This window comes from Saccopteryx leptura, chromosome 12 (genome assembly GCF_036850995.1).
Source record: "Saccopteryx leptura isolate mSacLep1 chromosome 12, mSacLep1_pri_phased_curated, whole genome shotgun sequence".
NCBI classification, from domain to species: domain Eukaryota; kingdom Metazoa; phylum Chordata; class Mammalia; order Chiroptera; family Emballonuridae; genus Saccopteryx; species Saccopteryx leptura.
The window spans coordinates 2,193,812-2,205,279 of record NC_089514.1 but is presented as its reverse complement, the minus strand read 5'-3'; the positions used below and the strand labels follow the sequence as shown (position 1 = coordinate 2,205,279).

The window sequence follows — 11,468 nt, the reverse complement described above, 5'->3', positions numbered from 1 at the left end:
CACCCCACACACCGAGGGCGGGCTGCTCGTAAAACCGTAAAACGCCGGGGAGCGCAGCTGCTGGCTGGCGCTGGCCGGAGATTATGTCAACAGGCGCCGTTGCGAGGGCCGGGAAAAGCTTCAGCCGTGGCCTTTATCACCGCCTCCATCTTCCAGCCAATATTTGCCCAGCTCGGGGAAATGAAATATCAAACAGATACAGAATGAACACGAGGCTGTCTCTGGTTTACACTAAGAGCCTCCTAGGAAGGTCTCTGTGATTCTAAAGTAATAACCGGGCCTTATCTTGCGCCTCGGGGATGGTTCTTTGGGGAGCAAGTTGGGTGTGTCTGTCTGCTTTTTCTCGGTTGCTGTGTCAGCTGATGGTCCAAGAACCCCGGCCAGCACCTTCCTGAACGGCACGCAGCCCCCCACTCTGACTCTCACCTGCGCATGGCGTGTGCTGCCCTCGGTCAAGCAAACAGAGGTCGCTCGAATATTTAAAGGCATTTTGAAAATTTATTTTTTATTTTTTTTAAACTTTATTTTCTTTTTAAATTTTATTTATTTATTTTTTACAGAGACAGAGTGAATCAGAGAGAGGGATAGACAGGGACAGACAGACAGGAATGGAGAGAGATGAGAAGCATCAATCATTAGTTTTTCATTGCGCGTTGCAACACCTAGTTGTTCATTGATTGCTTTCTCATACGTGCCTTGACCGTGGGCCTTCAGCAGACCGAGTAACCCCTTGCTGGAGCCAGTGACCTTGGGTTCAAGCTGGTGGGCTTTTGCTCAAACCAGATGAGCCCGCACTCAAGCTGGCGACCTCGGGGTCTCGAACCTTGGTCTTCTGCATCTCAGTCCGATGCTCTATCCACTGCGCCACTGCCTGGTCAGGTGAAAATTTATTGATTTTAGAAAGAGAGAGAGGAAGGAGGATAGAGTGAGAGAAAGAGAGAGAGAGAGAGAGAAACACAGATTTGTCGTTCCACTTATCTATGCACTTATTGGTTGACTCTTGTATGTGCCCCGATCAGAGATCAAACCCACAACATGGCTTCGTTGGCGTATGGGGGACGGACGACATTCTAACCAACTGAGAAGCTAGCCAGAGCTAGCGGCATTCTGAGTCATCACTCACCAGGTACCCGTCGTGGGGGAAAAGGTCGTGCGACTCGATGACGTCAAGATTGAAGTGCTTCGAGATCAGAAGAAAATAATAAGCAGAATTAGGTCAAACAGTAATGAAGAAAATGTCTGCGACGCATATCACCGACAGAGCATGGACGTAGTGTACCGGAGCTGCAGAGATAAAATCAGCACAGCATAGTGAGGAGGGGAAGAATTCAGTGAACCAGCCATTTGTGAAGGACGAACATCCCCCCCCCCCCCAGTGGGACCCAAGAGTGCGGGCGAACTGTTGAACTCACCAATCGAAGTACAATGGGACCAGGGGTCCCCGTGGTGAAGCGTTGCTGGTTACCTGGCGGTCGAAGGAGTCTCTTTCCCTCCTTGTGGGTGAGGATCTGCTTAAAAAAAAAAAAAAAGAAGTGTTGAGGAGAAATTTGGCCGTCTAATGTTAAACGGCTAAAAGTATGCGTCTCTCTAAAACTTTGTTCTGAAAAAGCCACGAGACCAATGCTCTTCCTTTTACAGATGTTGGGTGCAAAGCAAGGCGTGTTCAGACATGCCGGTGTGAAGCTGCCCGCCTCAGTGTTTTTTGGAAAAGCTAATCACGGAGTCACGACAGTATTGTTGTTATTACAGAGTATATCTATAACGTGTACTATTACATCACATTATTATTTCTGTGCTTCCGTCCCAGCCTGTTCCCATGAACTCATCCAGCTGTTGGAGGGAGCGCCGTTCCCATGGCTTATTTGTAGTCGAAGTTTACGGTAGGAGCCAGGTCCTCCCGGCTGGGGGCCGTGCCGCACCACTAGCTTAAGACCCACGTCTGAGCCCTTATGCCTCTCAATCCTGAAGTTCTGGCCGTTGGGTTCCACCAGCTCTTCCCCTTCATCATGCGGGTGAACCAAATCGATCCTCACTGGAGGTTCGTAGTTTGCACACGGCACATTCGGGTTGTGAAATATCGGGCCCGCCCGAGAAACCCCGTGAGAGGAGAGTCTTCGTCCACACAGGGAAACGTACCCAGCAGTGGCTGAGCGGAAAAGCCAAGCTGACCGGTGGGGGGGCCCCTGCCGTTGGATCGAGTGTCGGTTGAATTTGAATCGTGTCAAATTTGAATTGGAGGTTAAAAAAAAAATAAGTAAAAAGAAAGACAATTTCACTCCAGGTGCAGAATTTGAAGTCGTTCTTTCTAAGTGAAAAGTTCATCGTGGAGCCTGTAGACCCAGGAGGTCCCAGGCTGGAAGCCGGCGGCCCCAGGTCGGGCCCCCTGGCTTTGCACCGCGACGCTCTGGGGATTCAAGGACGAGAGGCAGGACCGTCCTGGGCCGCTGGGCTTGATGAGATGCAGACACACCAGAGGACGTCAGACACACACATGCTGCGGTTTTTCTCAGACTGGTGTTTTTCATTCACCGAGGCTGTAGTTCAGAATCCTGTCTTATATCCTCATGGTTGTCATCTGCATTCTGCAGATGAAAACTGTACCCAAAGCATGACATGGGTGTCAGAGAACCTGAAACCTTCCGGAACCTCGGCATCTTCCACCCTGCTTCTGCAGCGGTCTTTTAACTTTTCTTTCTTTTTTTATTTTTTTATTTTTAGTTTTAATGTATGGGGTTGACACGGTTTCAATCGTCCCACTCCAAGTTTACCCTGGTCCTCGAAACCGCTGGCTGGATCCTCCGCTCCACGCAGCCTGCTGGGGACTCCTGCTCTCTGGGGACTCCTCATCTCAGACGTTGTGCTGGCCATTTCTGACTGGTTCCTTCTTCTGGTTTCAAGGTGCTTTTAAATGCTGAGTTCTCGCTCTGATCATGGCTTTTTGCTCCAAGATCCCTGAGCATCCTCCTAATAATCACCAGTACTTTAAACTCTGTGTCTGGTAGTTTGTAATTTGATTACTTCCATTTCATTCAATTCTTTTTTTTTTTTCCTGGGGATTTCTCATGTTGATTCATTTGGGTCATATATATAATATATATATCATTTATTTTATTTTTTTCCATCTTTGCATTTTGTCTGTGAATTAGCTAACTCTGCCTAACTCCCAAACTTGCCGGGACGTCTTTGTGAGGAAGGTGGGCTCGGTGGTACTAACATCCCGGCCACCTGAGCTCCTCGTCCTGGGAATGTTTCCCTGAGGGTTATGTTTACCCTCCTGTTGCGTGCGAGTCGTGAATGCAGTGGACCCTCTTGTGGGTGGAGTAGTCCCTTCAGCTGGCTGGCTCTCGGGGTCAGCCTTGACCACGGGTATTAGATGCTGTGCGGTGTCTCTGTCCTGTAGAACAGTGGTCCCCAACATTTTTTGTGCCACAGACTGGTTTAATGTCAGAAAATATTTTCACGGACCAGCCTTTAGGATGGGATGGATAAATGTATCACGTGACCGAGACAAGCGTCAAAAGTGAGTCTTAGACGGATGTAACAGAGGGAATCTGGTCATTTTTTTTTACAAATAAAACATCGTTCAGACTTAAATATAAATAAAACGGAAATAATGTAAGTTATTTATTCTTTCTCTGCGGATCGGTACCAAATAGCCCATGGACCGGTACCGGTCTATGGCCCGGGGGTTGGGGACCGCTGCTGTAGTGGTGGTTATTCTCAGCAGGGTCTGGTGCCTGCCGGACTCCTCCTTTGGGCGCGCAGCGTATGTGGCTAGCTGAGTCTCACGTTGGTGCGCTCTGCCACCCATGACTGGTTGTGTCCCTTCTGGGTCCTCTTGGGCAGGGTTCTGGTGCAGGCTGATGTCAGACTTTGTTTGTAACCCACTATAGGGTAGCTCCAGACACTGCCTGTTCGCTGTTTGCGTCTGCATTTCCTGTGCCTGGGTGTGTGTGGGAGGGCCCACCTGTGTGTAAGGACCGTCTCCCCCGGGCTGAGGGCGGACAGCCGCTCCGTAAAAGCCCCCAGCTCTGTAAGATGTGCCTCCACTTTTCAGCTGCTCGGCCTCCTGTTTCAGCTGCCCAGTCTTTCCCACGGAGTCTTCTCTAGAAAGGCTGCACCGTGGGCAAAGGCTGGCTTTGCCCCACCGACGCCTCCACAGACTGCATGCGTGGTGACTTAGGGCCGCTGAGATTGGGGGTACGATGCTAATTGGACCTCTTCTTCTGGGGGTCTCATGGTCAGGAGCTCAGTACAGGGAAAGGGGCCCCGACTCCAGAGCCCCATCCCTCAGCCACTGCTGGAAACTCCAGTTCTCTTTCTCTCCAGCGAGGTGAGAGCACAGGCTCAGGCTGGGAAGGCCGACAGCCCCTCCGCAGAAGTTCTCCCAGCTGAGGAGCCCCCGGTCTCAGGAAGATTTAGAGCGTGTCCCTCCCCCCTCCCCCCTCCCCCCAGGGCTGACAGTTTCCTCCCCAGAAAGTGGCTAAGCCCCTCAACTCGTCCCAACAATAGGCTCCAAGGTACTCACACCTTGAATGTCTGTGCTCCAAGCCTCCCCCCCGCCCCGTGTGGAACTCAGCCCAGCGGGCAGGATACCCAGGACTCGGGGGGCCGGCCGACTCCGAGGCTCCACCTCATCCAAGGCACGCGAGCTGCTGTGCAGGGTGTGGACCACCAGAAGCGGAAGTCGCCTCCGCAGCGGCTGGTGCCTGACACGCTTTCCCCTGGGACGTTCCACTGGAGAGGCTAGCTGGTCCTGCTCCGAGGCTGTCTGCAGCTGGCCACTGGCTGTGTCGGTCCTGGGCCTCTTAGGAGGGAACCTGGTGCAGACCAGCGTAAGACACTGCCCGGAACGGGCCCTCAGCCACCCTTTTGGAGCTCTAAGCAAACCAGAGTATGTGGCTGCTGCTTCTTGGTTTTAGGTGCACACCTGGGCTGGCTTTGACCACCCCCAGGCCTGAGGGCACGTCAGCAAAAGGCCCAAGGTTCTCTGAGGCACGCTTCCTGCTGCCTCCATCTGCTTGATGGGCTGGGCCCCAGAAAAAAAAACCAAACCTCTGATAGAATCTAGAGCCTGCAGCACTTCAAGGATTAGGGAAAGGTGGTGGGTGTGGCTCCCACCCCAGCACCCCAGGTGTCCCTCTGTCCTGAATTTTTTTTTTTTCACAGAAGGGTGTGGCCACTAGGAGTCCGGCGGGTATGGCCTCTGACACCCAAAGGTGTGGTCTGTCCACAGTCTGGACCGTTACTACCGAGTGTCCCGTGAGGTGGACGTGCCAGTCATATTCTCAGGAAAGTCGGGGGGGGGGGGGGAGAAGCTCCATTCTCAGTGCCAGGCGACTGAGTCACTGACACACCCCCTGCTCCTTGGCCAAGGTCCTTCCTTCTCAGGAGGGCCCCGTCTCCATGGGATGGGGCAGGAGAGATTCCCAAGGGTGGGGCACTGGCTCTCCCCCAGGAGACTGCTCCACCCAAGAAAGACAGCCACCAGTGTTGGAGAGTGACTCAGCACAGGGGTTCCCGAGGCCACCCCCCACCGCCTCTCTCCCCCAGACACCCAGGTTCACGCTCTCCTCACGCGACTCTGGTCCTCTCAGCCCTGCGTCCGCCGCAGCCCAGGGTAAGTGGCTGTGAACGAGATATTATGCGAGGGGCCCTGAGAGAGAGAGAGCCCCGTCTCTCTGCTGTCTTCCTCTCGCAAACAGAAACCTTGCCAAACGCTAGGTGGGCACCTCTGCTAGGCTCCGGGGCTCCAGGCTGGGGCGCTCTGTCTGGTGCTGAGGACCCTGCCCTCTCGGGGGGAAAACGTCCCCGCAGCGGAGACGCCCTGCGCACCCTCGGCGTCCACTCGCTCCAGGGAGCGGGGCGGCCCTTTCCGAATCTCCGCCCTTCCTGCCCGTCCTGACCTGGCTGTCTCTGGGAGTCCCTAGTGACGGACTCCTCTCCACTGAGTCCTGAGTTGGTTTTTTTGTTTCAGGATGATTGTTCTGTAAATGAGTTACAACCACCCCGTGCGGTTCCGGGAGGCGGCCGTGGACGCGCCCTCCTGCCCCACTGCCATCTTGGAATCTCTGCGGCGGTCTTGAATCAAGTCTGTCTTGCTGTGATGCACAAGAATGGTTTCTCTTTAACACCTTTAGCCTCATATTACTTTTCAATAATAATAATAATAATAATAATAATAATAAGGTCAATGCACAGGCAGTATAGGAAACAATGCTGAGACTAGGATATTTGGGTTGTCGGCGACACTGTTCTTTTTCACAGTGGATAGAGCATCACCCCCACGGGAAAACCAATCTTGGGTTGATGAAGCTTGGAACGATGGCAGGAATTCAGAAATGCACCCCTTGTTTAACACACAATTGTCTCTTACTAATAGAAACACACACACACACATTCTGGAAGGCCACGTGTGTGGGCTAGGTGCATATTTTTCTTGGTGTTATTGTTACACTTTCCCGTTTTGAAAACGCAGCGGACGCTTCGCGTCCAGGGATGCCCTGAGTGCACATTCGCCTACTTGCCAAAAACCCTCCGCGTGATCCCGAAGTCAGCCCTGGAGGGGCTTGTGTGGTCACTCGCGGACGGGCGCGTGTCCAGCGGGATGGGAAGTCCGAGCGCGGGTTCCCAGCTGAGCTCAGTCGGACGAGGTGGGGCTCCACGCTCTGTTCTTCCAACCAGCGCTCAGCCTGGGGGACTCCCTCTTCACATTCCAGTGGTGTTCTCGGCGGTGCCACTGTTTCACACAGCCGGCAAAGGACGGCGCGTACGCTGTCCAGGGTCCAGAGGGCCGGGAGGTGCCCGACGCGGAGCACGCCTGTGTAGATGAGCTCTGGGCAGCCAGGTGTCATCGTGCCGGCGGCCGTGAGTTCAGAACGGACGCATCAAGACCTGTTGAATCACGTGGGGTTAAGAGGAAATACACTGAAAAGGTTGAGTGCGGGTTTGTTGACAAACATGTCAGCCTAGACTGGTGGGGACCTGACCCTGAGTTTCCCGGGGAGCTGCGGTTGCTAACTGGGCGTTCACAGGGCGTTCACAGACCCCAACAACCGCAGGGAACCAGCGTGGCCCAGGTGTCACTCAGGAGACAGGAAAGAAAGTGTTACTTTTGAAAAGCAGGTTGTAGATGGGGGTATGTTTCTATCTGGTGATGATGAATCCACCGGAAGGGAGCCGACTTGAACCCTAATGGTCCCTCCTTCCTCTGTGGGTCTGGAGCTGGTGAAGAAACTTTCTAACAAACTTGTCACATTGTATCTATCCTTGAGAACAGCGGAAGTATGTTGCTTATTTGTCCCCGGCAGCGAGCACCCTTGCAGTCACTGGATACTTAGTACTTGTTTGGAGAGGTAGATTACTTCAAATAGCTCTCTTTGGATCCTCTTCTTCTTTCTTCTTCTTCTTCTTCTTTCTTCTTTCTTCTTTCTTCTTTCTTCTTCCTCCTCCTCCTTCCTCCTCCTCCTTCCTCCTCCTCCTTCCTCCTCCTCCTCCTCCTTCCTCCTCCTCCTTCCTCCTCCTCCTTCTTCCTCCTTCTTTCTTCTTTCTTCCTCCTTTCTTTCTTCTTTCTTCCTCCTTCTTTCTTCTTTCTTCCTCCTTCTTTCTTCTTTCTTCTTCTTTCTTCTTTCTTCTTCTTCTTTCTTCTTCTTCTTCTTTCTTCTTCTTCTTCTTCTTCTTTTCTTCTTCTTTCTTCTTCTTTCTTCTTTCTTCTTCTTCTTTCTTCTTCCTCTTCTTTCTTCCTCCTTCTTCCTCCTTCTTCTTCCTTCTCCTTCTCCTCCTCCTCCTCCTCCTCCTCCTCCTTCTCCTCCTCCTCCTTCTCCTCCTCCTCCTCCTCCTCCTCCTCCTCCTCCTCCTTCTCCTCCTCCTCCTTCTCCTCCTCCTCCTCCTCCTTCTCCTCCTCCTCCTTCTTCTTCCTTCTCCTCCTTCTTCTTCCTTCTCCTCCTTCTTCTTCCTTCTCCTCCTTCTTCTTCCTTCTCCTCCTCCCTCCTCCTCCTCCCTCCTCCTCCTCCTCCCTCCTCCTCCTCCTCCTTCCTCCTCCTCCTCCTCCTTCCTCCTCCCTCCTCCTCCTCCCTCCTCCCTCCTTCCTCCTTCCTTCTTTCTTCTTCCTTCTTCTTCTTCTTTCATTGCTTTCAGTATACAAATATCATTCTGGAGCCTATGCTACTTTTAATATTATTTTCTAAACAAAAATCTTATCTATGGCTTTTTGCCCCTCTCAGAAATAAGATCATTTCTAACGTCTAAGAGTTCTGTTTTGTTTTTAAGACAGAGGTAGCAGTACATTTCCAAAAAGCCTCAACATCGAATTCCCTTATTTTTGAGGGGGAGGAGGGATGGATGAGGAGGGGGGGACAGAATTTTCTTTTCTATGAGTTGGTCATGGCATGTTACAAACCAATCTTGAAATGCTGTTGTTGGCTCTGGCCAGTTGGGTTGTTGGTAGAGCGTCAGTCCGGTGTGTGGATGTCCCGGGTTCGATCACTGGTCAGGGCACACGGGAGAAGCACTCATCTGCTTCTCCACCCTTCCCCCTCTCCCTCTCTCTCTCTTTCTTCCCTTCTGCAGCCATGGCTCAATTGGAGTGAGTTGGCCCCAGGTGCTAAGGATGGCTCCATGGCCTCTGCCTCAGGTGCTATGAAGAGCTCGGTTGCTGAGCAACAGAGCAATGCCCCAGATGGGCAGAGCATCACCCCCTAGTGGGCATGCTGGGTGGACCCTGGTCCAAGTGCCTGTGGGAGAATGTCTCTGCATCCCCTCTTCTCACTGAATAAAAAGAAAAAAAATTATTTTAAATGCTGTTTTATTTTTTTAAATAACTTACGAATTTCTAGAAACACTTTTTACTGAAAGTGATAATAGTTTGTGTCGTACTCTCTGGCACCTGGAGAAGCAGCTCCTTCAGAAGGGCCAGGCTCCGGCCAAGGGCTCCTGCTGTGGGCCATTGTGCCTTCCGACCTTCCTGGGCGATCAGCTTTCTTACTCCAGTTTCTCCGGCGAGGAGAGAGGCTCTGAGGACGAGACTCACGTGTCTCTGGCCCACAGCTACGAAGGGGCCAATGGTTGTCATTACGCTGGGATGGGCCATGATGACCAAACGATGGGACAAGGACAGAGCTAGATGAGGCACAGTCCCTAGATGACCGGCCGACTACCAGGCGAGGGGTCCAAGCGTTTTGCCACCGTTTCCAGACCTGGGGTCCTCTGCCCGCCGTGCAGACGTGGAAGGAAAAGGTTGCTGACGTGGAACCCGGTGGTCCCCGGGGCATTCGGGGCACTGTCCAGGCGTCCCTGGACATCGGGCTTGCTTGGACACGCCCCCCCTCCCGCGGAGGGATTTCGTGTCGGCCAATCCGTTTCTTTCCTGTCTCCCCGCAGTTTCTCCTCTAAGGACGCCCCGTCACCATGGACGCAAACGAATTCAGGAGGAGAGGGCGGGAGATGGTGGATTACATAGCTGACTACATGGAGGGCATCGAGGGACGCCAGGTGTACCCCGACGTGGAGCCGGGCTACCTGCGCCCCCTGCTCCCCAGCTGCGCCCCCTGGGAGCCGGACACCTACGAGGACATCATGAGTGACGTGGAGAAGATAATCATGCCGGGGGTGAGTGCGTCCGGCTCAGAGTCAGGGGAGCTGGTGTCGAGCCGTCACCTCCTGGGTTCTCGGCAGTTCACGCCTGTTGTTTCACCTGAGCCTCGCAGCCAGCCCGCTGGACAGAAACCCCTTCTCATTTCTTTTTACAGCTGAGGCAGGTGAGGCCCAGAGAGGTTAGGTGATTGGTCTAAGGTCACACAGCCAGTCAGTGCAGAAGGCAGGACTGCAACCTAGATCTGTGGGGTCCAAAGACAGTGAGTGACTCCCCCCACACCCCCGGGTGCAGCCCCTGCCTGAGACGCTGCTGTGAACCAGTGGGCACGACGATTGGAGGTCAGGAGCCCCTGGTGGCTGGTTCTGAGTAAATCTGTTGCTCAAAATAACGTCTACTCTTACCACCTTCTGTTCAGCAGAGGGTAAACCCCATGTGCAGAAGGGGTGTTTTGTCGATTTGATTTGAGAGTGAGTGACATGGACTGATTCTGTCAGGGTCACAGCTCGTGCAGGGCACGGGGTGGGGCCTGGGACAGGTGCGGGCAGGACCCAGGGCGGGTTGTCACCCTGAGAGTGTTTCAGAGGGAGGCTGGCTGCCCTGGGTCAAAGGGAACACATGGTGGCTTTGGGCTCCTGCAATACGTTGTCCCTGCCCGGGGAGCCACCTCGGGTGGCCGTGTGGCAGGAGCATTCTCACCCCCCACTCCCCCAGCACTGCCAGGCTAGACTGAGAGGCCCTGAGCCCAGTGCCCGGGGGTGGGACCCAGCCCTGGGACCTTGCTGCTCTGATGCTCGGGGCCCCGTCCTCCTCCCCGGGGTGCGTCTGACATTTGTGCCTCGAGCCCAGCACAGGGTTCCTGCAAATACACACCCCCCCCAGCCCTTCAGGGGGGGTCGCACCGGTAAATGTCAGGCTCCGGCTGCCACGTGCAATACCACTGGCTGCCCGACCACCCGGGCAGCTCAGGTAGCGAGCACGTCCCTCTCGGGGCTCTGAGGCCAGGAGCCGGGGTCACGGTGCAGCGAGCAGCGGCCAGTGCCCGTAGGGGAGGGAGGCCGGGTCACTCCTCCCTGCCGTGCCCCCCCCCCCGGGACTATGGAAGGTTGTGCTTGGTGAGCGCGTTGGCGTAAAGGGCAGTATGTGGACGTCATGGAGTCAGCTTGTTTCTTTAACCTGAAAGTTCACTCTTTTCCTCTGATTTTAAAAAGAGATGAAAATATTTTCAGGCCCCTGAACATATAGTGGGTCCTGCCCCCCCCCCCCCCCGGCCCGGCTCTTCCTCAAGAGCTCTCCCCCGCCCCGCCTGCTCCTGTCCGGACCCTCCCTGCCCCGGCTGTGCGAGCGTCCCTCGCTCCAGAACCCCCCCCCCAGCCCCGGCTGTGCGAGCGTCCCTCGCTCCAGAACCCCCCCCCGGCCCCGGCTGTGCCAGCATCCCTCGCTCCAGACCCCCCCTGCCCCGGCTGTGCGAGTGTCCCTCGCTCCAGAACCCCCCCCCCCCGGCCCCGGCTGTGCGAGCGTCCCTCGCTCCAGACCCCCCCTGCCCCGGCTGTGCGAGTGTCCCTCGCTCCGGAAACCCCCCCCCCGGCCCCGGCTGTGCGAGCGTCCCTCGCTCCAGACCCCCCCCCCCCGGCCTTGGCTGTGCCAGCGTCCCTTGCTCCAGACCCCCCCCGGCCTTGGCTGTGCCATCATCCCTCGCTCCAGAACCCCCCCCCCGGCCCCGGCTGTGCGAGCGTCCCTTGCTCCAGACCCCCCCCCGGCCTTGGCTGTGCCAGCATCCCTCGCTCCAGACCGCCTCCCCCCGCCGGCACTGTCCCCCAGCCGGGCCTGTGCCGTCCCGGCCGCCACCTGAGACTCCGGCAGCCCCTGTCTCTGCTTC

At 55.1% G+C, this 11,468-nt stretch overlaps 1 protein-coding gene across 4 annotated transcripts in view; it reads left to right on the top strand.

Moving 5' to 3' along the window:
* The window catches only part of DDC (dopa decarboxylase), a 71,958-nt gene that overhangs the window by 10,902 nt on the left and 49,588 nt on the right, over positions 1-11,468 (top strand). For all 4 annotated transcript variants that reach the window (XM_066354160.1, XM_066354157.1, XM_066354158.1 and 1 more), the window contains exon 2: positions 9,379-9,606. In XM_066354160.1, coding sequence (XP_066210257.1) covers positions 9,406-9,606 — 201 coding nt within the window. In that variant the 5' untranslated portion in view covers positions 9,379-9,405. The remainder of the gene's footprint in view (positions 1-9,378; positions 9,607-11,468) is intronic.